The 26,379-nt window shown below is 45.0% G+C and overlaps 1 protein-coding gene across 1 annotated transcript in view; it reads right to left on the minus strand.

Moving 5' to 3' along the window:
• The window catches only part of PAPPA (pappalysin 1), a 249,545-nt gene that overhangs the window by 20,029 nt on the left and 203,137 nt on the right, over window positions 1-26,379 (minus strand). The window contains exons 18-21 of the mRNA XM_025359303.1: window positions 25,699-25,870; window positions 16,609-16,756; window positions 10,975-11,084; window positions 1,070-1,141 (exon numbers count right to left, since the gene is read on the minus strand). Coding sequence (XP_025215088.1) covers window positions 1,070-1,141; window positions 10,975-11,084; window positions 16,609-16,756; window positions 25,699-25,870 — 502 coding nt within the window. The remainder of the gene's footprint in view (window positions 1-1,069; window positions 1,142-10,974; window positions 11,085-16,608; window positions 16,757-25,698; window positions 25,871-26,379) is intronic.

Consider the following 26,379-nt stretch of genomic DNA (forward strand, 5'->3'; position numbering starts at 1 on the left):
CCCCTCTCTGGCCCTTGGTTTCTACTCTATACACCAAGAAAATAGAGCTAGATCAAATTAAGAGCCTTCCCAGTTTTGGCATTCCATCAAATTTTAGATCCAGCCACTGCCTGGGTCTCCGTTTACCCATTTTAAAAATAAAAGGTTAGTTGAGATTAGTAAAAGAGTCTTTCTGGTTCTGGCGTTCTAATACTTTCATCAAATACAAATTTTTCTAGGGCATGGTCTGATCCTTTTCACCTGCGTTTTCCTCAGTGGGCTCTGGATGAACCACAGAGATTCGGCCATCCACCTGGAAGGGATTTGGGACCGTTTTTTCACTGCCAGCTGGGAAGAGCCACAAGGGGCAGAGTAATGTGCAGAAATGTCTTTGAGTTCCGTGGACAGCCCTCCCTTCAGGACACAGCTGATGTCCCAAGAACCATGCTTCTTGAGTCCTCCCAAGCTTGTCACTGAGACACCGAGCCAGATCTCTATAATTCCAAGCTCTAAGGAATGGCTCAACTGTGAAGTCATAGAATTTAAGGGTTATAAAGGCTCTTCCACTTCAGCTCAATGGTTAGGTGTAAGGCATTCATATTCCTTCTAGGGTTGAGGCATGAGTAAATGACTAAGATGTGGGCAGAAGGAATAGGTCTGCAAGTAAAGGTCATCAGTAACATGGAAATTAAAAAGAAAACCACCTCACATGACTCTGTAAAGGTTAAATGTAACAATGTTGGTAAATTTCCAACATTAGCATATTCTAGACAGTAAATCATTATAGCCTCCTGCCCTTCCTTTCTTACAGATTCCATATTTTGTAGACCACAGGCTCTGGAGCCACAAAAGCCTGGCCTGGAACCCAACTCCATTCCCTATGCTTTTTAATATGCTTCTTTATATCTCTGTGCCTCAATTCCATCATCTGTAAAATGAGGCTGCTAATCCCTGTCCAAGAAGTCTGCTAAATGTATATTTTCAACACTCAGTAGGTATGGCAAAGGATAGCCAACATTAATATAACAATAACAATAACAACAGCAGGATTATTTCCAGGGAACCGAGGAGTGCCTTCCTGGTGACTCACCTCACAGCCTTTGACGCAGTGAATCAGAGCAGGGTGAGGATACCACTTGAGACCAGCAGTGCAGACAACTCTCTGTGGGAAGAGGGAGAGAGAGGTCAGATGGGCTTGGGATTGGGAGGGACCCACCTCCGTGTTGGCATCACATTCAACCACCCCACCTCTTCTGGGACCTTCCAAGTCCTGACCTCACCCTGGCTTTTACATGGAGAACTTGCCTGGGTACTTGCAATAACAGGAGCCATAAGATTAAAATAATATTTGTGTTCACCGTATGTGTCATGGTTCTGTATTTCCCTGGCAGGAACAAGGGTTGAGGAGAAGCAGAACTTGGGGGTGGAGAAACAATCAGAAAGGCCCTTCAGAAAATTATTGACTAATGTTCAGCCCATTCATGGAGTTGGGATAAGGTTGGGGGAGGAGGGGTGTGTGTGTGTGTGTGTGCGCGCACGCATGTGTGTGTTTGCATGTGTATGTGTGCATACATGTGTGTGGCTACAGCAGGAGGATGGGAGATAAGTGTGGAGAAGCATTTCTTAAAGCATGAGCTGAAGACCACTTTCATCAGCATTGCCGTGGGAGTGTGTTAAATTACCGGCAGATTCCTCAGACCTGCTTTGGATTTAATGAATTGGATTTTCTGAGGCCAGGCCCTGAGACTCTGCATTTTAGCAAGCCTGTCAGATGACTCCAATGCACACTGCAGTCTGAGAGTAAATGGGCTATTATGAACCAACCTATAGTTCAAAACCCTGGAAAGGCAGAGAACCCCTCCTGCTGTCACCTGCTGCCATGTCATACAGGTCTGCCTTCAGTTCCCTGAGGTTGCCCACGGTGAATTCGTTCTTGCTCTTCCCCTTCCCTGAATGCCCTTCCCCATTTCGTCACTTTGAGAATCTTTTCAATGTCTGCTCAAAACTTATGTCTTCTTTGGCACTTTTCCTAGCCCCGTCAGGCAGAGCTTATAGTCACTTATTTATAGCCTCCTCTTTAAAAATAATGATGATGATGATAATGACTACTAAAATATATTGAGTATATTTGTTGTGCTAATTACTGTATGCATTATCTTATTATTTCTTGCCATGATGCTGTGAGGTGGGCATTAATCTTATGTCATAAGAGAGTAAATTCCCCATGCTCCATAGCTGTTAGGTAGGGAAACCAGGATTTGAAAATAACCAATTGTTTCAGAAATGATTTAATAAAGCTCATAACATAAAATCCAACATGATGATATTTTTTAAAGTGGGTGAAAGGAGAAAGCTAAATAAGACTAGAAAGATAACATAGTATCAGGGATACAGCTACCATAAAAATTCTAGAAGCTTGGCCAGGTGCAGTGGCTCACACCTGTAATCCCAACACTTTGGGAGGCCGAGGCGGGCGGATCACGAGGTCAAGAAATCGAGACCATCCTGGCCAACATGGTGAAACCCCAACTCTACTAAAAATACAAAAATTAGTTGGGTGTGGTGGCATGTGCCTGTAGTCCCAGCTACTTGGGGGATTGAGGCAGGAGAATCGCTTGAACCTGGGAGGCGGAGGTTGCAGTGAGCTGAGATTGAGCCACTGCACTCCAGCCTGGTGACAGAGCAAGACTCCGTAAAAAAAAAAAAAAAAAATCCTAGAAGCTCCCTTTTCTATTCTCCATAGATGCCCCAGTTTTCATGCCAGATTACAATTATTTCTTTAAAGAATAAAATGAAATGAAATAAAATGGTACATGCTTAGATGTGTATTGAGAGGCAACTGTGAACAAACAGCCATGGAAGTCCACATGATCAGAGCTTGTCTGACTGACTGAGAGGCCAGTTGATTAATTTTAATTAAAAAATGAACAGTCACATGGGCCAGAATGTGGAAAATCCATGTAAACAGCCTATTCTCTCCCTGAGGGCAGACCTATATGGGAGCCAAATTGTAATTAGGTTTCTTGGCGAGGTTGTGACAAAGGGAATCAGGTGACCCTAAGACTGGATTGGGTGCCTTTCTTCTCTGCTCCATAGCATGTCAGGTTCACATTAGATATGCCATGCCTTCAGCAATGCCTGGCACACAGGGGATGCTAAATAAATATTTATTTTATAAAGGAACAGATTCTTCTCAAAAGAGAGATGATCTTACCAATGGACAATAATTTATTTACTTGTCTTCCTGTCTTCTAGAGCATCAGAAGATCATCTAAGGTCAAGCACTAGACTTGTCCTCTAAACAAGTCTAGTTTAGAGGACCAGTTTAGTATAGGCTAAATGTAGCCACTCTCATCCTCCAAGTAAATCAAAGACCTTGGAGAAAGAGCTTAACCTGATGATCTTCCAATCAGTCTTGCAATGTGAAATCTACTATCTTGTCTCTTACTACTTCTGTTGAAATTGTCTACCTGTCCCCAATACACGCATAAACTGGTATGGGGAAAAGTCACGGGACATGATATAGGACAGATGTGGTTGCAATTCTGATTTGGAATTGCTTTGTAAATTTCCACTATGAGATTTGGTTCTCTCATCCATAAGATGGGTACTGAAAATGTCATAGACTTGTTGAGATGGTGCATTCATATAAATGATGTGAAAATGGTAAACCTAGTACCAATTGTGTAAGTTTCTTGAGGGCAGGTCCTGAGTTGTAGACATTTCTGTATCTTTCCAGGGTGAAGCATGGAGCACAGTGAAGAAATACATGCAGGAATGTGATACAAATACAAATGAGGGAATTTGGGTTGTTTCAGTATTCCTTTCTTCCAGTTAAGCTATGTTCTTCCCCCTCTGCCTCCCAGCCATGGGGTTGGGTGAAGAGGATCATCTCCTTTCATTCTCTTAACCAGATTTTCATCTCTCAGTATGAGAGTCTGTTCCCAGTCAAAATCCATAGATGTTGGAGGGCATTTGGTAAAGGTTCAAGAAGTAGAAAACAGCAGAGTTAGAATTCACTAGGGATTTGATGCCCATGCCTTCCCCTGTTTATCTGAGGGCTAATTTAATCCATCTGTAGGAGTGTCTTGGTGTGGTTGTACAAGTTTCTGTCAGTTGAGGTTTACCTGACGTGAGTTTGGAAAAAGGACTTTTATACTATCTGCATAAGCCTATTTATCTTTCCAAGGCTTTTGGATTTTCCACTATTACTCAGGGCTGCACGCCCCACCTGTCTCACTACAGGGCCCCTCTGTGTGCTAGAACTGGGAAAGGGGACAGGCAGTGGGAGCTGAAGGAATGGCTAGGCTGTTTAGAGGAGAAGTTGGGAGATCCCAGATGGGGCCCCTCAAATGTCAGCCTTTTTCCTCTTGATTCCAGTGAGACATCTAGCCCAGTCACAGCTTTTTCAGATAAGGTTTTGTAAGAGGGCTTTCATTTCCCGCCTTGGTGGTAGGAAGAACAGACTATCTTTTCTTCCTGGCTGCAATTACCATCATCATCATTGTCATCATCATCAACACCACTGGCACCACCATCATCATCACCACCACCACCATCATCATCATCAAAAGCACCACCAACACTACCACCATCATCTGCACCATCTTCTTTTTACTATCATCATCACAGCAGCACCACTACCACCGCCATCAGCAGCAGCATGAAAACACCATCACTAACATCACCACCTCCACCAACATCAATACCATCATCACCACCAGTATCCTCATCCTCATCAGCACAAAATTCTCTATTTAATAAATATTATGCTCTAAGCCCTGGGCTCGGAGCTTTCATCTCATGTAATTCTCACCATAACTATGAGATAGGTACTATTTTTGACTCTGGTTTACACAAGAGGAAACTGGGGCACAGAGAAGTTAAATGACCTGCCCCAAATCGTACACATAGGTAGTGACAGTCAGCAATTAAACCCACATTTATCTGGTTTTAAGGTCTAGGCTTTGAACACCATAATCTCCTTCAAAGTATACCATCCCCTGAAGCTGTAAGTATAAAATAGCTTACTTTTTTGACCGATGGGAAGACCAAAGTTCAGAAAGGTGGAGAGGCCCTTTGAGACAAATGTTGGAGGGGGTAGAGCATCTAAAAGATGAAGGTCCAAGAAGACAGGCCCCAAGCAGAGCCAAAGACATGTGACAAGGCATCTAAGAGAGCCCCCTCATCCAGAAGCCCAGATCTGACACCTCTCCTGGATGTCTTCTAAGATGAGCCCTTTTCCCCTTAGCTTTTTCCCTTGATTTCTGGGACCTGCTATGAGCAAATCATATCAGTTGTTGTTATTATTATTATTATTATTATTATTATTAATTATTTGCTTTTTGTTATCAGCCACCGAGTTTCTAGCTTCTTTCCAAGGAGAGCTTTTTAAAAGCCTAGGCTTTTCCCACTTCGTATTCCTAGTGTTTGAAGAGTATCTGCCACTTGGAAGTGCATACTCGATGTTTATTGAATAAGTAAATGAACAAATGAACAATCAAATAAACGAATGTATGAGCGTGTCCATAAATGAATAAAAAAAATCAGTAGATTCTGGCTGCATCTCTTTGACCATGGGCTTCCCCTCCAGTGCACTTAGTTCTCCATCTCTATGTCAGTTAGACTGGATTTAACAGTCACTCAGAACCATTCGGCCTCTGACCTTTAGACACTCGGCAGGGTTTTCCACAAAGCTACCTTCTTTTCACAAATGAATTTTGCATTCTGTGTCAGCATGTGTTGCACATTTTTGAAAGACATGTATGAGGGTTGCCCTTGCAGGCTGGAATGCCGTGCAATTAGCTAGCTAATTCTGCCACATTCATTATGTGAACTGGGCAATGACAACCTCTTTGAGCCTTAGCTTCTTCATCTGTAACGTGATCATCCTTACCTCACTGGGGGGTGATGGAGACAAAATGAAGTGGCGTATATAGAATTGCCTAGCAAACCATGTCTACATATTAGACATAGTCAATAAATGGCAATTTATCTCTCCTTTCCTTAAGTCATTCCCTCCCTCTCTTTCCTCCTCCCATTTTTTTTTTCAGAAGCTATTACAAAAGCCAAGGTCTCAGCACCTAAAGGAATTATAAGGTTCTGAGGATAGGGAGATGCACTTTCTATTGTGAAACACTCTCAGCATCCCTGGGCAAGGGATGATGTGTGAGCAAATTGGATCTATTTCTTAGGAACTGATGGGAGACAGGCTGCCACCCCAGAATTCTAGATCTCCAGACTGGAATAGTCTGTCTCATCCAAAGGTTGCAAGCCAACAGCTTCTAGGCTACACAAACCACAGAAATGTTTGGTTTGGCATACAAGTGTTTTAAAAAAGTCAAAATTAGTTGCCAAAATTTTTAAAAAAGAAAGATATTTCAAATTTTAAAAACGCCAGGTTTCTTGTACCCAAGAAAAAATGAAAAATTTGGCCACAGGAGGCCCACATTTCCACATTGCTGCACTTGGCTAATGCTGTCCCCATTTGGAAGCAGAAAAACAACAACCGTGTTTTCCATAGTTTGCCATAGTCCCCACCATTCCCTGCAGTCTCTCCAGCATTGAACCTGAGGGGCATTTCAACCTCTTATTGAGTTTGTATCATTTTGTTTATTAGATTAGAGGAAGACTTTTCTGTACCTCTAATCACTTTCAAAAGTGCGTGTACAGGGAAGGGGACTGAGAAAAAGAAGGCTTAGGACACAAAAAAGGAGGTACATTGTGTTTCTCTTTATAGAAATTGAAAATACACTTATGAAAATGGCTCATGATTTCCAATTATATGAAGTTTACAAATAAGCAAAACCAATTCTTAGAGATAGGGACCAAGTCTACAAATAAATTTATAATTTAGCAAAACCAATCCATAGTGATAGAGAACAAAACAGCGGTTACCTTGGTGCTGGAGAAATTGCCTGGCATGGGGAGGGAGGACTCCCTGAAGATTTGGACAGGTCCACATCCTAATATGAGTAGTGGTTTCATGAGTGTACACAGACAAAACAATTTATAATGCCTTACACTTACGATAAGGAAGTAAGTTATAGCTCAATAAAAAAGAAAAGAGGGAGGCCGAGACAGAAGGCTCACTTGAGGACAGGAGTCCAAAATAAGCCTGGGCAACATAGTGAGACCTCATCTCCACTAAAAAAAAAAAAAATTAAAAAATTGAAAAAAAGAAAAATAGAAAAGAACTTCAACAGTATCTGTAAAGTTTTTATTTCTTAAGTTGGGTAGTATGTGTATGGGTGTTATATTTTTCTGCAAGTCTTTCTTTCCAAAATATTTATAGTAAATACTACTACTAATATACCTCAGTGTTTATTTTTAATTATTATTATTATTTTCGGAGATGGAGTCTCACTTTGTTGCTCAGGCAAGAACACAGTAGCACAATCTCGACTCACTGCAACCTCCACCTCCCAGGTTCAAGCGATTCTCCTGTCTTAGCTTCCTGAGTAGCTGGGATTACAGGCGTGCGCCACCATGCTTGACTAATTTTTGTATTTTTAGTAGACATGGGGTTTCACCATGTTGGCCAGGCTGGTCTCGAACTCCTGATCTCAGATGATCCACCTGCCTTGGCCTCCCAAAGTGCTTGGATTACAGGCATGAGCCACCGTGCCCAGCTGCCTCAGTATTTAATGTACAAAAGAGTATGTTTGGCCTGCTTCACTCATTTCTCCACCTGCCTGGTTCAGGTGGCATTTCAGTTTGTGACTTCTGAGTGAAGCCTAGCTCTCACTTCACAACTAGGTAAACTGTGGCCTAGAGAAGTGACAGGATTTGCCCCAGGACATACAGCAGGAAGGCGCCAGAGCTTACACTAAAACTTTGGTCACCTGACTCAGCAATCATAAATATTTAGCAAGTACCTGCTGTGTGCTAGGCACTGAGGGAGGTACTATGGTAACTAATATGACCATGGTCCTGCCTTCACAAAGCTCACTGTCCTGGTGTCCTCATCATGACCTGTGATCTCAATGTTGACATACCACTCATCTAGGTAGTCCTCATTCTCTTCATTCATGTCAGTATATGTAAAGGACTTAAAATAGAGTCTGTGTTGACTAAGCGTCAGTGGTGGACCACAGCTGGCTTGCATAGGCTCGCAAGAGCCAACTGTGCCTGGATCTTCCCAACTTTGTGCTCAGTGACAGCAACCTGCAAACCTTGAAATCCGCCACGGTAGGAATATTTGTATCGCAGAAGTTGGGAAATGCTACAAATCAGAGTTTAATGTTTGTGGAGAGCCAGCTGTTAACTATTTGCCAGCACATCCCTGGTAAGCCATCAGTAAATGTATTGCCTTTATTACTCTACATTTCATAAACGCTGCAGGGATAGCTGAAGTAAACTATCAGACTGGCCTGGGTCTCTCTTCAACTTCTCTTATGCAAGTAGCTTCCACCTCTGAGATTCCATTACTTCCATTGGAAGCAGGAAGAGACTAATACCCACCTGATAGGGACATGTGTGTGGTTATGCGTGTGTGGTAGGGGGTGGGGGTGGAAATAAAGGATTGGAAGTGCCTGACCCAGTGCCCGATCACAGCAAGTGCCCTGTAAATGCCAGTTCTTGCCTCTCACTCTCTTACCCTGGGGATAAAAGTGGCAGCAGCTGGAGCAGAGCCTCACCCCCAGCTATCTAAATTGCACTGGTGCTCGCGGGCAGACCCCCAGAAAGCAGAGGAGCTATCCAGGGCCTCCTCTGGCCTGGAAATGCCTGCACCAGCAGCTCTATTTCTGTAGCTCTCACCGCACAAGGGGCAAGGGTGCAGCAGAGGCCAACTTTTCTGCCTTATTCCTGGAAATCATCAATCTCTGCCCTTCGCCCTCCTCCCTTTTTCTACCACATTTTTTTCCTCCTGGATAATGAGGCCTCCAGAGACCAGTGGAGGTCTGAACCTCGTTATGGTTCTCTCGGTAGGCCAGCATCAATAAAGGCAGGCAGACCAGGGAACTGGGTGGGGGATGGGGCAGGCAGGCAGCGGGTGGGCAATGGTGGGGAGGGGGGGGCAGCTTTCAGGCTTTCAAATCCCTGGATTTATTTCACAGTGAATTATAACTGAACTCTTTAGTGCCCAGGGCTCACAGAGGGAAGGGTGGGAATTTGCCCAGGGGGTAGGAAAAAGGTCTTAAGTGGGAGGCTGGGCCAGGCCAAGAAGATCTCTGATACTGGGGTGAGAGGGAGGTCTCCTATGTCTGTTCTGTGTATGAGTCAAACTCACCTGCTTTCGGGTATGTGGGAGTTAGGGTGGGAAAAGGAAGGAGAGCTGGTAGTATTGAAGGAACTGCCAATCACAAGTCCAGCTTGTCATTCCAGTTGTGCTGCCTGTGTAGACCAGCCGCCTTCCTCTATAGGCCTCAGTTTCCCTATCTGTACAATGAGGAGCCTGTTCTTGATTATCTCTAGCTGCTTTGAGATTCTGACATGTGGGCTCCCTGCATGCCTGGGTATGTGAGCATATCAGGACGCAATGGGGCATTCAGGGGAATCTGTGCAGGAATTCTGGTTCAGGAATGGTGGAGGAAACAGATGACAGAGCTTGAGGTTTGGGAAACAGGGCTATCTTGTGGATATGGAGAGAGAGACAGAGAGAGAGAGAAACAGAGGGGATGATGGAAAGGAGAGTGTGGGAGTGAGGAAGACAGAACAAGGGGAAAGGTATATCAGAAGAGGCAGGAGAGAAAAACAGAGTGGAAAAACAGAGATAGGAAAAAAATTAGAGACAGTAAGATGGAGACAGGAAAAGAGAGAGCAGAAGAGAAAGAGGAAGCAAAAAGGAGGGGAGGAGTATGCCGGGGCACACAGAAGAGTGGAGGAGGTCTGGCCAGGTCTATACGCCCAGAGTGCTGAGTAAGCCCTGGCAATTGTGCCCTCAGCGCATTTGAGAAACAGTACACCCAGTATCAGGTTCTGCCCAGCTATCCAGAGCGTGATCTGTAGCAGGCAGGCAGATGGCAGCTCCCTGGCTCCGTGGCCTCTCAGCACCCCAGGCAGACGGTGGAGAGACATGGAGCTAAACCTCACCCGTGCCCCAACCCCAGTCTCCTTCTTTCAGTTTCTCCAGGGTGAAGAGCCAGTGCCCAGAGTGACACATGAGGCCTGGACCTGTGATGTCCTGGGGGACAAAAGCAGGGCCTACATCAGCTCCAGGGGCCCCAGTTGATTGGGTGACACAAAGGCAAGTGGGAACAGCCAATCTCAAAGTCAAACCGACACTGCCCCAAGGTGGGGGCCTCTGTAGTCATCTGGCTGGGGGCATGCCGGCCTGGCACTGTGGGAAACACACAGGGCTCAGACTCAGGTTTGGGTTCAAGCCTTGGTTCAGGGCCCATCACCTCACTTCTGAGATTTCAGTGTCCACAACTAGAAAATGCAAACAATGACCCCTCTTTCATACAACTGTACTGAGGTTGAAATGCAGTCTTCGTGCTAAGCACTGGACACATGAACATGGCAGGTTCTCCACAAACAACCGATATTACTAGTCTGCTAGACACCTGTTAATTGCTTTCCCTGAAACAGGTAAAGCTTGGAGAAAGACACCAGAAACCTAGGCTATGTAAAGTGCAAGGCTACATAGGAGGGCACCAGAGAAGCCACACAACACCATCCTTATGAGTATGGACTTTCCAGCCAGACAGACTCAGGTCTGAAACCCGGCTCTATGCTCCCTACCTCTGTTATTGGTGCCTCAGTTTATTCCTAGGCTGATATCAGCATTTAGTAGGACAGTAAATAAAAGGCCCTTCACGTAGGACCTGACAGAGAGAAAGTATTAAATAATTAAAGACTAGAGAAATGATTGTAAGTCTCCTCCCCACTCTACCCCACCTCCCCCCAACACACACCCACAGGGCAGGTGTGATGATTAAACGAGATAATATATGTGAAAGAATGAACTCAGGCCCGGGACATAGCAAGTGCTTAACAATATCATTTTCCTCCCCCTTAGCTGCAGGTGGGTAGATGTCCCTGGTCACTCACCTCCACCCGTGTGGGGTTCAGCCAGTGGGGGATGTCACGCACGGTCACGTTCATTGGCAGGATGATGGACTCGCTGTTGTGGTCCAGGCACGAGGTGGCACACTCCGACCCTGAGGGAAGCACAGCATGAGGCAGCGGCTCAGGCCCCAGACCCTCGACAGCTGCAAACTGTCCTCCTGCAGAGTGGGCCCTGCCACTTCCTGGTCCCCAGTGGACTCAGCTACCCAACCTCAAGGCAGTGGGAAGGAGAAGGCTCCCCAGGCAGGGCCACCTCTGGTCTCCCTGACTCCATTCACATGCCTCCCATCTGGCTGGTTCCTGCTGCCACCCTCATTGGCCCTGACCCTAGTTTGATCAAGCTCCTCCTCTGCTCAAACACCTTTCCAAGGCTCCCCACATCCAGAACAAAATACAGCCCCCTTTGCTAGGCACTCAGTGCCTCCTGCAGTCTAGTCAATCTTCTCTCTCACTGACCACCTTCACTTTCTGGTTGGTTCAACTGGACTGAACTACACTTGGTTTTCCATCTGAGTCCCACAATTCTCAGCCTCTGTCCTTCTTCTCTTGTTCATCCCATATCCTGAAATGTCCCCCAATCTGCCTTCCCATAACCAAATTCTATCCATTATTCATGGGCCAGTTCAATTCTTCTAAGAAGTTTGCCCTGATTTTCACAACTGAGTGAGAGTACTCCATCATTAGATGTGCCTGATTCATCTCGGAGTTTAACCCGGTGTCTGACACCCAGGGAGAGCTCAGAGCACTGGCTGAGTGAATGATGAGCACATAAATGCAATACCAGCTTCTCTTTCCCCAGGATTTCATCCCTGCCCTTCCCTGTGCCTTAAAGACCCTTCCCACTCTAACAAGTGCATTTTTAATGATCCCACAGACCTCAATCGCATGCCACTTGCTCAGAGAAGACCTCCATGGTTTCCTGACAGGCCAAGCCCCTCATAGGTGCCCATGACAGAATTGTCATGTGACCATTTCCTGTTTGCTTGGTGAATGTGATGTCAATAGCTCTCTTCCCTGCTGGACTACAATTCTATAGGGCCAGTACTACCTATGGTCCCCATTCTATGTCCAGAGCTTGGCACTATGCATGGCAGATTATAGACACTCAATAAGTATATGTGAAATGAGTGTAAGAGACAGTGAATGAATAAATACATCAATGGATCAGAAAATGAATGAATTAATGGATAAATGAATGGCATGATGACTGACAGATGAATATGCATTTAGGTATCTTATAAAGGAGGAAGTAAGTACATAAATGGATAAGTGAATGAGTAAATTATGAATTAAATGGATAAAGGAATTTTAAAAAAATCAGATAATGAGTCAAAGAAGGGGTAAATGACTAACAGAGAGAGGGCTACTACATAGAAGCCCTTGGTCCAGGAACTTTTGCGTGAAGACAGTTGACTTCCAGACTGTGTGTTGGCAAGTTGACTCTAATTCAACTCATTCATTCTCTACCCTGACCTCACACATCCTGCGGTCATCTGAAAAATCAAGCCTAGTCCATGGAAAGTACTCAGTACCCCAAAGAGGCATTTATTCATGTGGGCAAAGAAACAACCGGTCAGAATCTGACTAGGCCTGAAGGAGGCCATTTCTCTGTCAGTATCAAAACCACCCTCCAAACACTAGAAGCAAGTCACCTCTTTTCTTTAAATATCCTATTCTATTAGCTATTTTAAAGGCCCCCCCCTTCCAAATACACATATGTATGTATTAGCCATTTTAGAAGCCCCCTTCCAAATATACATATATACGTAGAATATGTGTGTGTGTGTGTGTGTGTGTGTGTGTGTGTGTGTGTGTATGATGTAAAAAAAAAATCAGGTAATGAGTCCACGAAAAGCTAAATGACTAACATGGCATGCACAAACAGATACGTATATACATACACACATAAACATGCAATATACATAGAGGCATGTATACATGTATATGTATATGTATATATATACAATCTATCCAGTGCCCTTCCTGTTGCCATCTTATCATCCTTTCTAGGCTAAGAGGCTCACAAATCTAAAGAAAGAGCAAGGATGGAGTGGCAGAGGCAGGACCATGTTTAAAAGCCCTTCACTTTTTAAATTTGTATTTATTTTTACTTTTTTTTTTTTAAATTATGAGAGTCTCACTCTGTCACCCAGGCTGGAGTGCAGTGGTACGATCTCGGCTCACTGCAACCTCCGCCTCCTGGGTTCAAACGATTCTCCCGCCTCGGCCTCCTGAGTAGAAGTCCTTCACTTCAAACACAGGGACACTGAGCCTGACTAGGGGCAATTTCTGGCCCCACCCAGTGGTTTTCCTATGTTACCTGATTTCCCTGCAAATCCAGCCTGTTTCAGTCATGACACCCGTTTCACAGGCTGGAGGGCCAAAAGGCACAAAGCTCAGGGCACAAAGCTGTTGAGGAGAGAGCCACATCTCTAATTCCAGGCCCCACAATCGATACAATGCAGCCACACAGAGACAGGAGAGAAGGAGGCAGCCATCGAAGCAGGAGAGATGGTGAGGGGCCAGAGAGACAAGAAACGATGAGTGATGAGAATAAGGAGCAAAGATCCCTAAGCAGTCAGAGGAACTGCTTATGGGGTATGCTTTATCGTGAGACCAGTTCTAAAGGAGTTTTTAGGTAGCAAAGATGAGACAAGGCTGTGATAATAAAATTCTTTTGAAAAAAACAATGCAGCCTCTGAGAAATAGACAAAGGCTATCTTATCCCAAGAGAGGAAAAACATAAAATTAAAAAAAAAAAAAAAAAACTCGTGGTCAAAACAGGAGACACTTGCTGTCCAATGCAGCAGTCGTGTCTTAATTTCTCTTCCTCTGCGTCTCCCTCTCCTAGGCTCCCCTCCCCCACGCCAGCTCTGGGGCTTTAGGACCAGGCTGCTGTGTTGTGATATATGAGCCATAATTGGCATCCTTGCAGAGTGGTGATCTCACCAGGCCTCTTCGTCTCCTTCCCGGGAGGCGCAGGGAGGGTGGCAGCCCTGGTGGCAGCAGCAGCAACTTTCTGAGGGCTCATAACTGCCACAGAAGCCTCCCCAGGTGGCCTGGGGGAGGCACGCAGGGGGAGCTGGTCTGGGTGACTCCAGAAGGTGCCCTCCAGCCCCTAAGCCCGACACATATCTCACCCCTGCTTATAAGGCCAGTGATCAAATCCCTCTCCTTAGCAAAGTGGATTCTCCCCAGGGAAGGGCTCAGCCTGGGAGGTGGAAGTCAGGGGCATTTGAAGGAAAGCGAGGATACAGCTGGGGCTGAGGAGTGGATGAGCAACAACTGCTCTCCTGCCTTGCTTCTCACTCTCATCCTCAGCCTTCCTGTCTCCCTGTGTGGCTTTTTCTCTCTGCTCTCCTCCAGTGTCCCTATGCACTCATCATCTGCCCTGGATTATCACGTTCATAAGATGGACATCTGGGCGCCAGCCGTGGGGACTTGGGGTACAGGAAAGGGGAGTTAATTCAGGTTGCAATATCACATAGATTTTTTCCCCTTTCTGCTTTGACCATGAAAATACTAAGTAGGTAAATACCACCCTCCCACCCCTTCCCCTTTTTCTCCACTGTTCTGATGGAGAGAAGAGACCCAGGTATTGTACTCATTTGCATACAGTTGAGACATGTGAATAAAATGTGTAAATGCGTCTGTGAGATTTGTTTGCCTTTTGTTCATCTTTCTGTGTGTTTGACATGTTTTGGGACATAAAATGTGTTTGCGTTTGTTGAAGTATGAGATTTGTATGTACTGCATGTGAGTGCTATGTATAGGTTTATGTGCTACCTGTGTATGTATGTGTTTGTGTGAGTGATGCATTTGTGTGGTATTTGGCTGATGTGTAGGTGTTAGGCATGAGCCTACTATATGATGTATGTGTTTGGGGCTGTTTGGTTATGAAACATTTCAGCATGTGGCATGTGTTTATGTATGAACATGTGAATGTATTTGAATGTGTCCGTGGGTATAGATATGCAGTAAATTTGTTTCTGTAGTTTTTCCCTAAAGGTCACTTAATTAGGCTTTTTCTCGCAGGGCCACTCAATGCCAGTTAAGAGTATGAATGAATATTCACTTGCATATTATGATTGAGCTGGAGGTTGGGACCCTCTCACAGACATACACACCTATCAGGACCACGCACACCTATCAGGAATGATGGAAAGGAGAAAGAAAGTGTTGGCCTTGGGATGGTGCAGCCCATGCTGCTCACCACGGCAACACGTGTTGCCCCACCTTCTAGAATGCCTATATTAGCAGGTCCTATAAGATCCCATCTCTCTGCAACCCTCCTGGTCAGCATTACAAGATGCTGTATAAGAACTTACACACAAGATGAATTGGTGGCTGTATAAGATCTTAAAGTACCTTCCAAACCATCAGTGAGAGCAATCATGTGCTTTGGTGTTTTCTGACCCATGCAGGAGCCAGTGTCTTGGGCTAAATGCAAGAGTGCTGATTCCCACTGTAAGTTAAGGTGAAGAACTTCTGCTATCTGAGTGCATGTGTTTTCATCTTCAGAAAGGGACGGACAGTCCCCATGAACTTTCCCTCTCCAACCACAGGCCTTGCTTCTGGACACGCAGTGATAACTCTCTGTTTGCTGGATGAAAATCATGTTGGGTCTCTGCACATTCAGATAACCTTCTACAGCAGACATCCCTGGCGATTGCTCCATAAATCATATTGGCCAGGAGAAAGGACATTCAGTTCCCTAGGCTTTTCATCATGGTCAATTAGGGAATCAGCCCAAAAGGTCAGCATCACTGCCCTTAAATGAGGTCACACTCCTTGCACTCTGAGTACCCTGGAAAGCTGTGGTGCTTGTGATTAACGCATCCGTCCAGATACCTGGTTTCAACGAGGCAAATCCCTGGCATACATTCCCAGCTTGTCTCTCCTCACTGTGTGTATTTCTTGAGCTGGCCTGTCACCATACAAAGAGTATTTTGAAAATGCAGTTTATGCTCATCTTGGATGCAGCTGAGATGCCACGGGAAAAAGTCAGGCTTTGGAATGGGATGGGTCTCAGGATTTGGGAGCATGTTCCATTATCCCCTCAAGTTTTGATGCCCTCATCTACTAAAGGTTATTGCAAGAATAAGATATAATGCCTTTCAAGTGCTTGACGAAGGGCCTGAACTATATCAGGTACTCATGAATGTTTAGTATGATGCAAATTTTAAAATTAATAATAAAAGCAGCTGTACTAGACTACTATTGCTTCCCTAAATGTGACGTGTGCTTTCATAACTCCTGCTCCTCAGTCACAGAGTTTCTTCTGCCTGCTAAATAGCATTTCTTCCCCGACAAGCTTTTTCAAATCCCCACGTAAGCATCCCTTCCTCTGGGAGTCTTCTGTGTCCCCCCTGCAGGCACCTGACAGTTTTTCTGTATTCTGGTGTAACTGTTTACACTTACCCACCACTGGGTCATCATATCCCTGTCCCTGATTCTCTTTTTGGGAGGGCATGGTCTACACTCATTCATCTCTCTTTCCATAGTGCCTATGCAGGAACTCATGTGACCGGGTGTTCAATGACCCACCTAGGCATTAGCCCTGAATTGCTGGAAGGAATTTCCCCTCCTATTGCTCCCCTCTTGGGCCCACCATACCTATGGCATAGCCATCAGGGCACTGCAGTTTGAGGTTGCTGTTGAGCTGGTTTGGGACCGAGCACTGGCCTTGCATCTCCTGGCAGACATGGAAGGAGCCACTCCAGGTGCCGTCTTTCCGGCAATGAATGATGTTGCTCCCACGTCCCTGAACAACAGAGAAACACAGTCAGGACCAAGAGAGACACCAGCCCCAATTGAATAAGCTATTCAGAATAAAACAGAAAACAATTTTTCATCTCTCCAGAGCTCTGAAGTGTTCCAAAACAATTTCTTAACAATGGTTGAAACTCAACCACCCTGAAAAGGAGGTATTGTTAGTGTGTTTCCATTTTATATATTGGAAAACCGAGGACTCAGACCGGGAAGAAACTTGCTCAAGATCTTCCAGAATGCCAGTCCAAGCTTAGTAGTCTTTCAGAAATTTCAATCAGAGCCAATTATAGTTTTGATTTGTGTGTGAGAGTTTTTTTTTAATTGCGAGGGTAGGAGCCCATCAGCTCCCTGACTGACACAGAGAGTAAGTGCATGGGTTAATGAGGAGCACTAAAGTTTGCTTCCTCTTAAATAGTGAGAAAGTATCCTATGTCAGGGCTCTGTCATATGTTGACTAAGTAATCTGAGTCTAGTTGAGAAGCTTTTTCTTCCAAGACATTTCTTTTCCTTTCCTGATCTTCTCTTTCTTTCATTCCATTCCATTCTATTCCATTCCATTCCATTCCAACAATAATGGCATGAAGAGGGTGATATGGGGGTATTTATATCTGTGCTTTCCTCCCAATTCTTTAAAACAGGGAACTACAGTTTCTCGATCTTCTGCAAAGCATTAGGCAAATGCAGCTTGAAGACATAATCCCTTCTTGAAGTCCCCTTCCAACTTCCGAATTTCAGAAAGTTAATTCAAGTAAGATTCCTTAGTGTCCAATCTGTGCCCAGCTCTGTGGGGTGCAGAAGTGAAGACAGCCAGTGCCCGCCTCTGCGGGCTAGTGGGAATGGCAGTCATGTGAGCCACCAGCCATGTCACTGTGACTGTGCTCAGTGAGGCAGATTAAATATTATACCAGTGCTGTGAGTACACAAGGAAGAGTAACTGGTTATGAGGGGACAATCAGGGAAGGCCACTTAGAGGAAATGATATATGGAAAGGGATTTTCAAGGCTGCATGGAATTACAGGCAGAAAAGGAACAGAAGACACTCCTGGAAGATGGAAGGGCATGTGCAAACAATGAAAAACATGGTGCATGTTGGAGGGCCTGGTGTGGTTCTAATTGTATGACTCAAGGCATGAAGAAGGGGAAGATGAGCTGGTAACACAGATAAAGTGTGGAGCCTTAAATGCCAACGTAAGTAGTTTAGACTCTACGAAAAAGAAATGGAGAATCACAGGTGGTTTCTGTGCAGGGGACCCACATTCTGAAGGATCTAAGAACAAGCTATATATTCTCTACCCCTTTCAGACTTATAATAAGATGAGAAACTTGACATGAGGCCAGAGGAGCTGGCTGTGCTCCACCAATGCAAAAATTTATGCAATGGCTTCCTGTGACCTTCAGCTTCCATGCAAACTCCTGTGCTGGCTCCAGAACCCTCCCAGCCTTAATTCTGCCTAATTCTCCAGTTTCTTGCTCTCCAGAGCACCACCACCAACCTTGAACTTCAGTTTAAATTGCCTGCATTCGTGAAGGCATCATATGTTGTGCTTTCATGCTCACTGCTCCTTCCGTCTGCTATGTTTCCTACCCACCCGCCTTGTCTACCTTGCAAACACCTTATCTGGCACAACCCATCCTGCTCTCGTGCCACCTCAATTCTGCATGGGGCACTACCTAAATGTCTCTGACAAGACATTACCTATTTGTTTATCATCGGTTTTGCAACAAGACAATGAGCTCCTCAAGCCCCAGGTCGGTGTCCTATTCAACCTTGTATCCTCAGGGTCTTCCACAATGCCTAACAGGTCCAGGCCACTCAGTGCATTCATTCATCACTTAATAGACATTTTTGTTCATTCAAGAATTGTTTGTTTAATTCTTGTTTGTTCATAACAAGAATTGGTGGAGAGTGATAGAATGTATTTCTTTAAGAAATAAGAAAATAAATGAATGCGTGGATGAGGAAATAAATGTACAAGTGAGTAAATGAAGAAATGAATGAATGAGGGAATAAATTATGAATGAATGCATGAGAAAATGAATAAACTCCTTAAAAGAACTCATGTAAGCTGAGGCTCCCCTATGTGAGAAAACAGCTGCAAAGATACAGGATTGGAAGAGAAAGGGGCCCCTTTCCAGGCCTCTCCTGTGCCGGCAGAAGGAGGGTGCAATTGCAATGGAAACCTCTCTGGTCTTGGGAGAAGGGTGGCCCATCTTGAGCATGCAGCTGCAAGGCGGCTTGCAGAGTTCACTCCCAGAGGTTCTGTAGGGGCTCATGGCAAAGTTACGCAGCTTCATGTGGCTTCAAAGAACCCAGACTCTCCCTCTCAGAGCCCCAGGCTCTAGGCCCCATGATTCTCCTGGGCCCTCTGGGGAGTAGGAAATTGACCCCAATTTCCTGGAGCCTTGGCCTGGGCCTGTGATGCATTTGGCTTCCAGCCCCTGAAGGTCTGCAGACCTCAGCACTACTTGGGCCAGGGCTGGCTGGAGAGCTTAGTTTGTAACAGAGAATGTATTAGAAGTAGCCGGAGTCTGCTCATGGAGTTTCACACTGGGGAGGCCCCACCATGAATGAAAGGTGGGAGCATAAAGCACTGGTTTTGCTACCATTGGTTTATCTCTCTCCTGCCCAGTTCATCTGGTACTTTGTGTTGCGAAATTTGCTTTTAAAAATATATAGCATCCTTTTGCTAAGACACCTTAGCCTTCAGAACGAGGCATACTGGTAGGTTGGCACTTCAGGGCTTCTACAGTGGAATCTAGATGACATTTCTGGCTCCATCTCTTGCTATGTACATATCCTTCCTTCTAGACAAGTGAATCGCTTTGTTTCTCCTGCAAACTTTTCTTGCTTTCCCACCTCCACATCTTTGCCCTTGCTGTGCCCTCTGCACAGCAGACTTTCTGGAGCCTCTTTGGATTTTTAAATCCTTCTTTAAGAGTAGATGCTAGTGCATTCAGAAATTGCCTACCACCTGGTTTAGAACTTCGTAGTCGATTATTGCTGACTGAGTCTAGTTTGACCAGAGAAGATCTGGCATAATTGAAGCTGCAATCTGGGAAGACCAGAGGGTACTTTTTCTGGGTGTTGTCAGGGAACTGACTGAGTATGTTTGACTCCAAATGTACAATTCTTCATGCTAAGGTGAAATCTCTTATAAGAGGACTGAATATCTCTCAGTAAAACAGTTTGCCTCTCTGTGCCTGTGCATCTGTTTTTACAAGAGCATATTGAGCTCTAACTCCCCTGCTGCTTTAGCTACACAGATCCACAGAGAGCTGAAGGCATATAATAATATTATCAAACACCTATAACATGCTCAGTGCTTTAAAAATCACTTGAACAATACAGTAGAGTGAAATTATACTATTTTTGCAGACTTGGGAACTGACTGTTAGAAAGCAAAGAAGTGAGTTTTCGAATGATGCTCGTGTCATAGTTTTAAGAGCCTGGGTGTAAGTCAAACTGCCTGAATTCAAATGCAAGCTTGGCAACTTCCCAGCTGGGTAGATTTGGGGACGTTCTTTAACTTCTCTATGCCTCAAGTTCCCTGATTGCTAAATGGGCATGGAGTCTACTACCTGAGAGAGTGATCATGAGGATCATATGAGTCCATTTATATAAAGCATTTAAAGCCTAACACACATACTGAGCTCTGTAATTGTCAGATGAGGTTCTTACTCACTCTACTGTACTGTCTCTAAGAGAATTTTAGAATCAACCCCACCAGCAGTGCATTTTAGAAATGACAGCAGCCAGAAAGGGGAGGTAATGTGCCCAAGTCACAGAGGTTGCCAATGTCAGAACCATGTCTCTTGACTGTAAGCTGTTGTACCCTAGTAGGATGAAGGAAAAGAAGAGAAGAGGAAGAAAGAGGGAGAAGTATTAGGTTTCTTCTCCTTAGAAGACACGAAAATAAACAAAATAATAGCAGGAAGAAATGTAGCAGCATCCGAGCAAGAAAAACCCAGGCAGCAAGTGCAGGAGCTAGATGGCTAAGATTTGGAGGCATGCTGACTTAATAACAAGAGTGTCAGTTCCACCACATCTGGTTGTATAAGACAGGGCAAACCAGTTTACACCAGCTTCCCCATCTGTAAAATGGGGCAGTAATGCCAGATGCCATGGGGCTTAAATGAAGCAATCAGTCTAAAGTGCTCATCCCAGTGACTGGCACGTAGTAAGTGCTCGTTATATTTCAACTGCTGTGAATCATTTGTCTCTGTTCCCAGTCAATGCCCTCCTATGCGTTTTGTATCCTCCAAGGTAGGTACAGGGGTGACATGTTGCCCCACGAGGGAGGATGAGTGGAAAGTGTGAATTACGATGTGACGTAGTTTAAGACCTGGCTCTGCTTGTACGACTCAGGGTAAGTCTCTTTCCCTTTCTGGGCTTTAGGGCTCCCATCTGTAAAACAAGCGGGCTGCAGTGGGGGTCTCTGAGGTCCTGCCTACCTCTAACATCACATGGGTCTGTGACTCTTCTGAACTCCTCTAGGACATCCTGGGTGCTGGCCAAACATTTAACAACCCGGAAATGAAAACCTAGCTGAGGCACTGCACATATGTGAGCTATACCTCGTCGTTGGCAGGGCTCACAAATGGAGAGTGCAGGTCTACACCCCTTGTGGCAGAAAGGCTTTCAGAGACACCTTCTGTGATCTGTGCAATGAGCTGGGTGTGTTGTAGATTCCACCACACTCTTTCTCTCTTGCTCCTGCTGAGTTGCTGAAATCCATCATTAGGTGCATCACTTTGCCCACAAAGCACCTTTAGCTTTTTTCCTCCCCTGCTGATGCATCTTCCAAAGACCCCGTCCCCATCCCAAGGCTGGCCACTCCCTGAATCACCTATAAAGCCCCCACAGTGCTTCTCACAGCGAGCCAGGCCTATGTTATCTCATCAACCAGCTTAGGGCCATCTGAGCTGCATTAAACCCTGAGATGAGTAGCTCCTCACCCCCTGGGGATAAAATCTCTGCCTTTCGCTGCTGGTCTGCCCTGAAAATGTTGGGAGCAGTGGAAAGAGCAGAGCTAGGGATCAGAAAGACCACCACCTGCTCTTTTGTCGCCACAGGCAAGAACTTAGCCTCCCCAGGCCTTCTTTCTGCATCTGTAAAATGGGGATTCTGTTTCTTTTCCAACTGTATGTTGTGAGCTGTCAAAAGAAAGCAAGCCTGCAGCAGCAACTTGGTACACATTAGACACTCAAAAACAAAGACAAAGAAAGCTGATATCATTAAGGTTCTCTGTGCTGGTTTAAACAGACAAGAATACCATAAGTGCTAGAGCTGGACTGTCTGATATGGTAGCCACTGTACAAGTATGGCTATTTACCTTCAACTTTGAATATTTTAAATTAAATAAAAGTTAACATTTTGTTGCTCATTCGCTGCAACCATGTTTCAAGTGCTCCATAGCTACACGCGGCTAGTGGTCATCATTTGCACAGATATGGATCATTTGTATCACGGCAGAAAGTTCTACTGGGAAGTGCTGGTCTACAGGAGCTACAGTACTATTTATTCTACAGGTTTATTTAAGCAAGGGACTGGGTTTGACTACGGCTCATGCTGGTCTCTTTACTCCACACTCTGGCCTCATGCAGGATGGGTGCCTCCTTCTCAGTTTTTTTTTTTTTTTTTTTTTTTTTTTTTTTTTTTTGCTTTACTTTAAGTTCTGGGATACATGTGCAGAACGTGCAGGTTTGTTACATGGGTATACAGGTGCCATGGTGGTTTGCTGCACCTATCAAACTGTTATCTAGGTTTTAAGTCAAAAAGAGCCCATAGAGCCAAGACAATCTTAAGCAAAAAGAACACAGCTGGAGGCATCCTACTACCTGACTTCAAACTACACCACAAGGCTACAGAAACCAAAACAGCATGGTACTGGTACCAAAACAGATATATAGACCATAGAATAGAACAGAGGCCTCAGAAATAACTCCACACATGTACAACCATCTGATCTTTGATAAATCTGACAAAAACAAGCAATGGGGAAAGGATTCCCTATTTAATGAATGGTGCTGGGAAAACTGACTAGCCATATGCAGAGAGCAGAAAACTTCTCAGTATTTAGAGCTAGCCAGCAGAGGGTTAGGTTGCGATCTGTTGTGTTTCTAGGCCCTCCAGGAGCTCACATAGAGCATAGGGGAGTCTCACCACTGGAGTGACCTTAAAGCAGGCTAGTTCATTTGTCTAGTCCCCAGGGCTACCACATATGATTGCATAGGTTTTGCACTGCACAAGGCCAGTGGGTCCCATAGACATGCTCTATTTTCATTACCTCATTTAATCTTCACAAACAAACTACGAGGTATGTAGTATTCTTTCTCCTCATTTTATATACAAGGAAAGTGAAGCTTAAAGAGTTAAGTAACTTGGCCTCCAGTGACTAGGTAATGAAGCTGGGATTTGAACTCAAACTACAGATCCAGTGTTATACTGGCTCCCAAAGAATGAATAAAGTGAGGTTTGTATTTGCTTTTAGTGGCAGTGGAAGAGAGTGTGTGAATCTCCCCTACAATAGCCCTTGTCCTTTCCCGTCAGGATCTGAAACTTGTTTGGAAAGCAAAGAATCCCTGCTCCATACAAGCTGATTCAAGATGCTCTGGGCCATGCATTTCTGCTATGTTTATAGGCAGCAAGAGGGAATCTGAGGTGAATACTAGATTTGGCTCTCAGGCCCCTGGTCTGAGGGTAGAGGAAATTCATTTTCAGTACAAAGTAGAAATGTCAATTGTATTAGGAGTCCATTTGGCACGCACACCCTCATTCTTTAAGCAGACGAGCAATACCCTGCTCCTTTGCGACTAGCCTCTCCGTTAGTTGCCAAACAGAGCTGCTTGAGTCATCTGATACATTTACATTTTCTTCTCCTTTAAATACAAACTGGCCATGAAAGTTACTTGGAAGGCCCCAGGCAGGCTGAGTTTCAGTTTGATAACATGACCGCAGCCAGAATATTATTTGGCTCATCAGTTTGGGTAACTGTTAGCAACAGTTTTATGTAAGGGAGTGAGAGGGAAGCTGATCGGCCTGCAAGAGGCCATGGTAATTTCTAGCCTTTGTTTGTTCCGGCACTGGCTTCTGCCTCCCCGGCAGTCAAGGATGGGAATGACTCCCATGAATGGACACAGATGCCATGAATGTATGAGAGCAGGATTCTCAGGTGGTGCCTACTGGACTCAGCCCATTTACAGTTGGAGACAGGGGAACCTGGATTCTGACTGTGACTCGGCTGATGCCAGCTGTGTCACCATGGGGAGTTGAGTAACCTCTTTGAGTCTTGGTTTTCTCACCTGTAAAAGGAGGAACCTGCCTTTGATGTTCATTGTGGTCCTTCCTCCTGCCCTTAGTTCTGGTGACATTTCCTGAGTACCTACTAGGTGCCTGGCACTGTCCTAAGTGCTGAAGGCACAAGGACGGGTGCAGATGCAGTGAAGGACTGTTTCACAGCCTAGTGTGGGGATGTGGAATGAAAGCAGGCAGTGACAACGCAGTGTGGCCAATGCTGTGAGGGGGAATCTGAGGAGGGGCATGGGGGAAACCTGAGGAGGGCCACGGAGCCCAGCAGTGGAAGGGACATTGAGGAAGGGCTCCCGCAGGAAAGCATGCCTAGGCTAAATTGCGAAGGAAGATGAGGTGTCAGGCAGCTGAAAAAGGTACAAGGATAACTCTTTTTAAGGTAGAGAATGCAGAGGTGGGGAAGGAAGATCCATCTTATTGGTATGGGGGAAGGGTCTTAAATGCCAACCTAAGGAGTTGGGACTTTATCCTAAGGGATGGGGGCTCCTGGTTCAGAGAGATTAACATAATTGCTCAAATCACTCTGGCTGAAATGTGAAGAAGGTACTGGAAAGAGGCACAGCAATGAAAACAGGAAAATGATCAAGAAGCTGCATGGTGGCTCATCAAAGAGATGACGTTGGCCTGAGTCAGGGTAGTGGCATTGGGGACAAAAGAGAACAGCTTCAGGAGACGCTGTGGTGGGAGAATGGGTATGACTCGGTAATTGCTTGGATGTGGAGGGAGTGAGAGGGATTCAGAACGGTGGTTTGGTAGTGCCTGGTATTTGGAGGCTAATATGAAATGACAAAGACCAATAAAGACTGATTGAAGATGATGCCAGCACTGAAATCTGTCCCCACCTGGCTGATGATCCTTGCACACCTGTGAAACACAGGACTTGGGTTATCAACTCTACATGGTTGCTTTGATGGAGATGGAGCTCCTTGTGGACTTAAGGTTTTTTCAGCCTTTTGTTTCTTTTTCCTATTCTTGATTACCATACTGTCCTTTTGAGCATGTGTAGGATTTGAGGAAAATTCCTTCAGCAGAGGCAGGCAGAAGTGTTGGACTTGCTCTCAGTTACATGTGCATTGAGATAAAATTCAAACCTTTCTCCTTCTGCTCTTCCTTTCTTCCACGGTGTTCTCAAAACTGTACTTCTCATCTAAATATGGTCCCCTTTTTCCTTATGCTTCAGGAGCCAATTGATGTCTAAGTATAGTGGCAGTCTTGTGATTTTAAATACTTCAAGGACCAACATGGGTGGTAATGGTGGTAGCAAACTGGCAAAAGAGCCCTGGCCATTCCTGTTTGAGGAACTTAACTTTTATCAACTTCATACATTGGGATTCCATGTATGATTTCCTTCATAAAAGTTCCAATGCTTAAAAAAATTCAAAGCTAAGAATCTCTGAGCAAATAAAATATGGTATTGCAGGTAGGAAAATGAGGTTCAGAGAGATTATGAAAGTAGATAATTAGAGCCCAGTTTCTTAACTTCTGCACTGTTGACACTGCCATTATACAACTTGAGCCTAGTTAGACAGTCTCTTGGAGAAAGTGGTTCCTGAAGTATAGGCTAGTTTTTGGTAAGCAGAAAGGAAAGGGACCATGGTATCAACCTCAAGTTCCAGGACGCTTACCTGGGAGGCGTCGCTGTCTTCACACTTGATCCTACACTCACTGTTGAACTGGAAGCCATTAGTGCACTGGTAGAGCCCGTGGAATTTTGGTGGAGGTGGGTCACAGGTTACAGGAACACAAGCTCCCTCCTGCCAGCTGCCATCCTGGGTACATTGAGTCTTGAAGGCCCGTCTTCAAGGAAAGGATCAAAGAGGAGACATCTCAAAGACCAATTGGCTAGATCCATGCCCTGCATGAACACCACCAGCTGGGCCCCCATTTCCTATTTCCTATTTTTGATTCCCCACCTGACCTATTGGGTGGTGGTGGGGCCTGTGTAGGGATTAAGGATAATTCATCCACAGAACTCTTTTAGCAAGAGCAGGCAGAAATGTCAGGCTTCCAGCTACATGTAGATTGACACAAAACTCAGGCCCTTCCAGCCCCAGGTTCTCTCCCCTTTTTTACAGAGTGTTCTGATGGGTGTTAGAACCATGATGCTATGATTATCCACCATTTACTGAACAACTACTATGTGCAAAACACGTTGTGAACACTTTACATGCACGTGTTCAGTTGTTCTTCATAGGAACCTTACGTTGTAACTGTTATTATCATACCCTTCTTATTGCTTAAAAAAAAAAAAAAAGGAAGTGCAGAGAAGTAAAGTCACTTGTCTGAGATCACATCGCCATTAGGCA

This window comes from Theropithecus gelada, chromosome 15 (genome assembly GCF_003255815.1).
Source record: "Theropithecus gelada isolate Dixy chromosome 15, Tgel_1.0, whole genome shotgun sequence".
Classification (NCBI taxonomy): domain Eukaryota; kingdom Metazoa; phylum Chordata; class Mammalia; order Primates; family Cercopithecidae; genus Theropithecus; species Theropithecus gelada.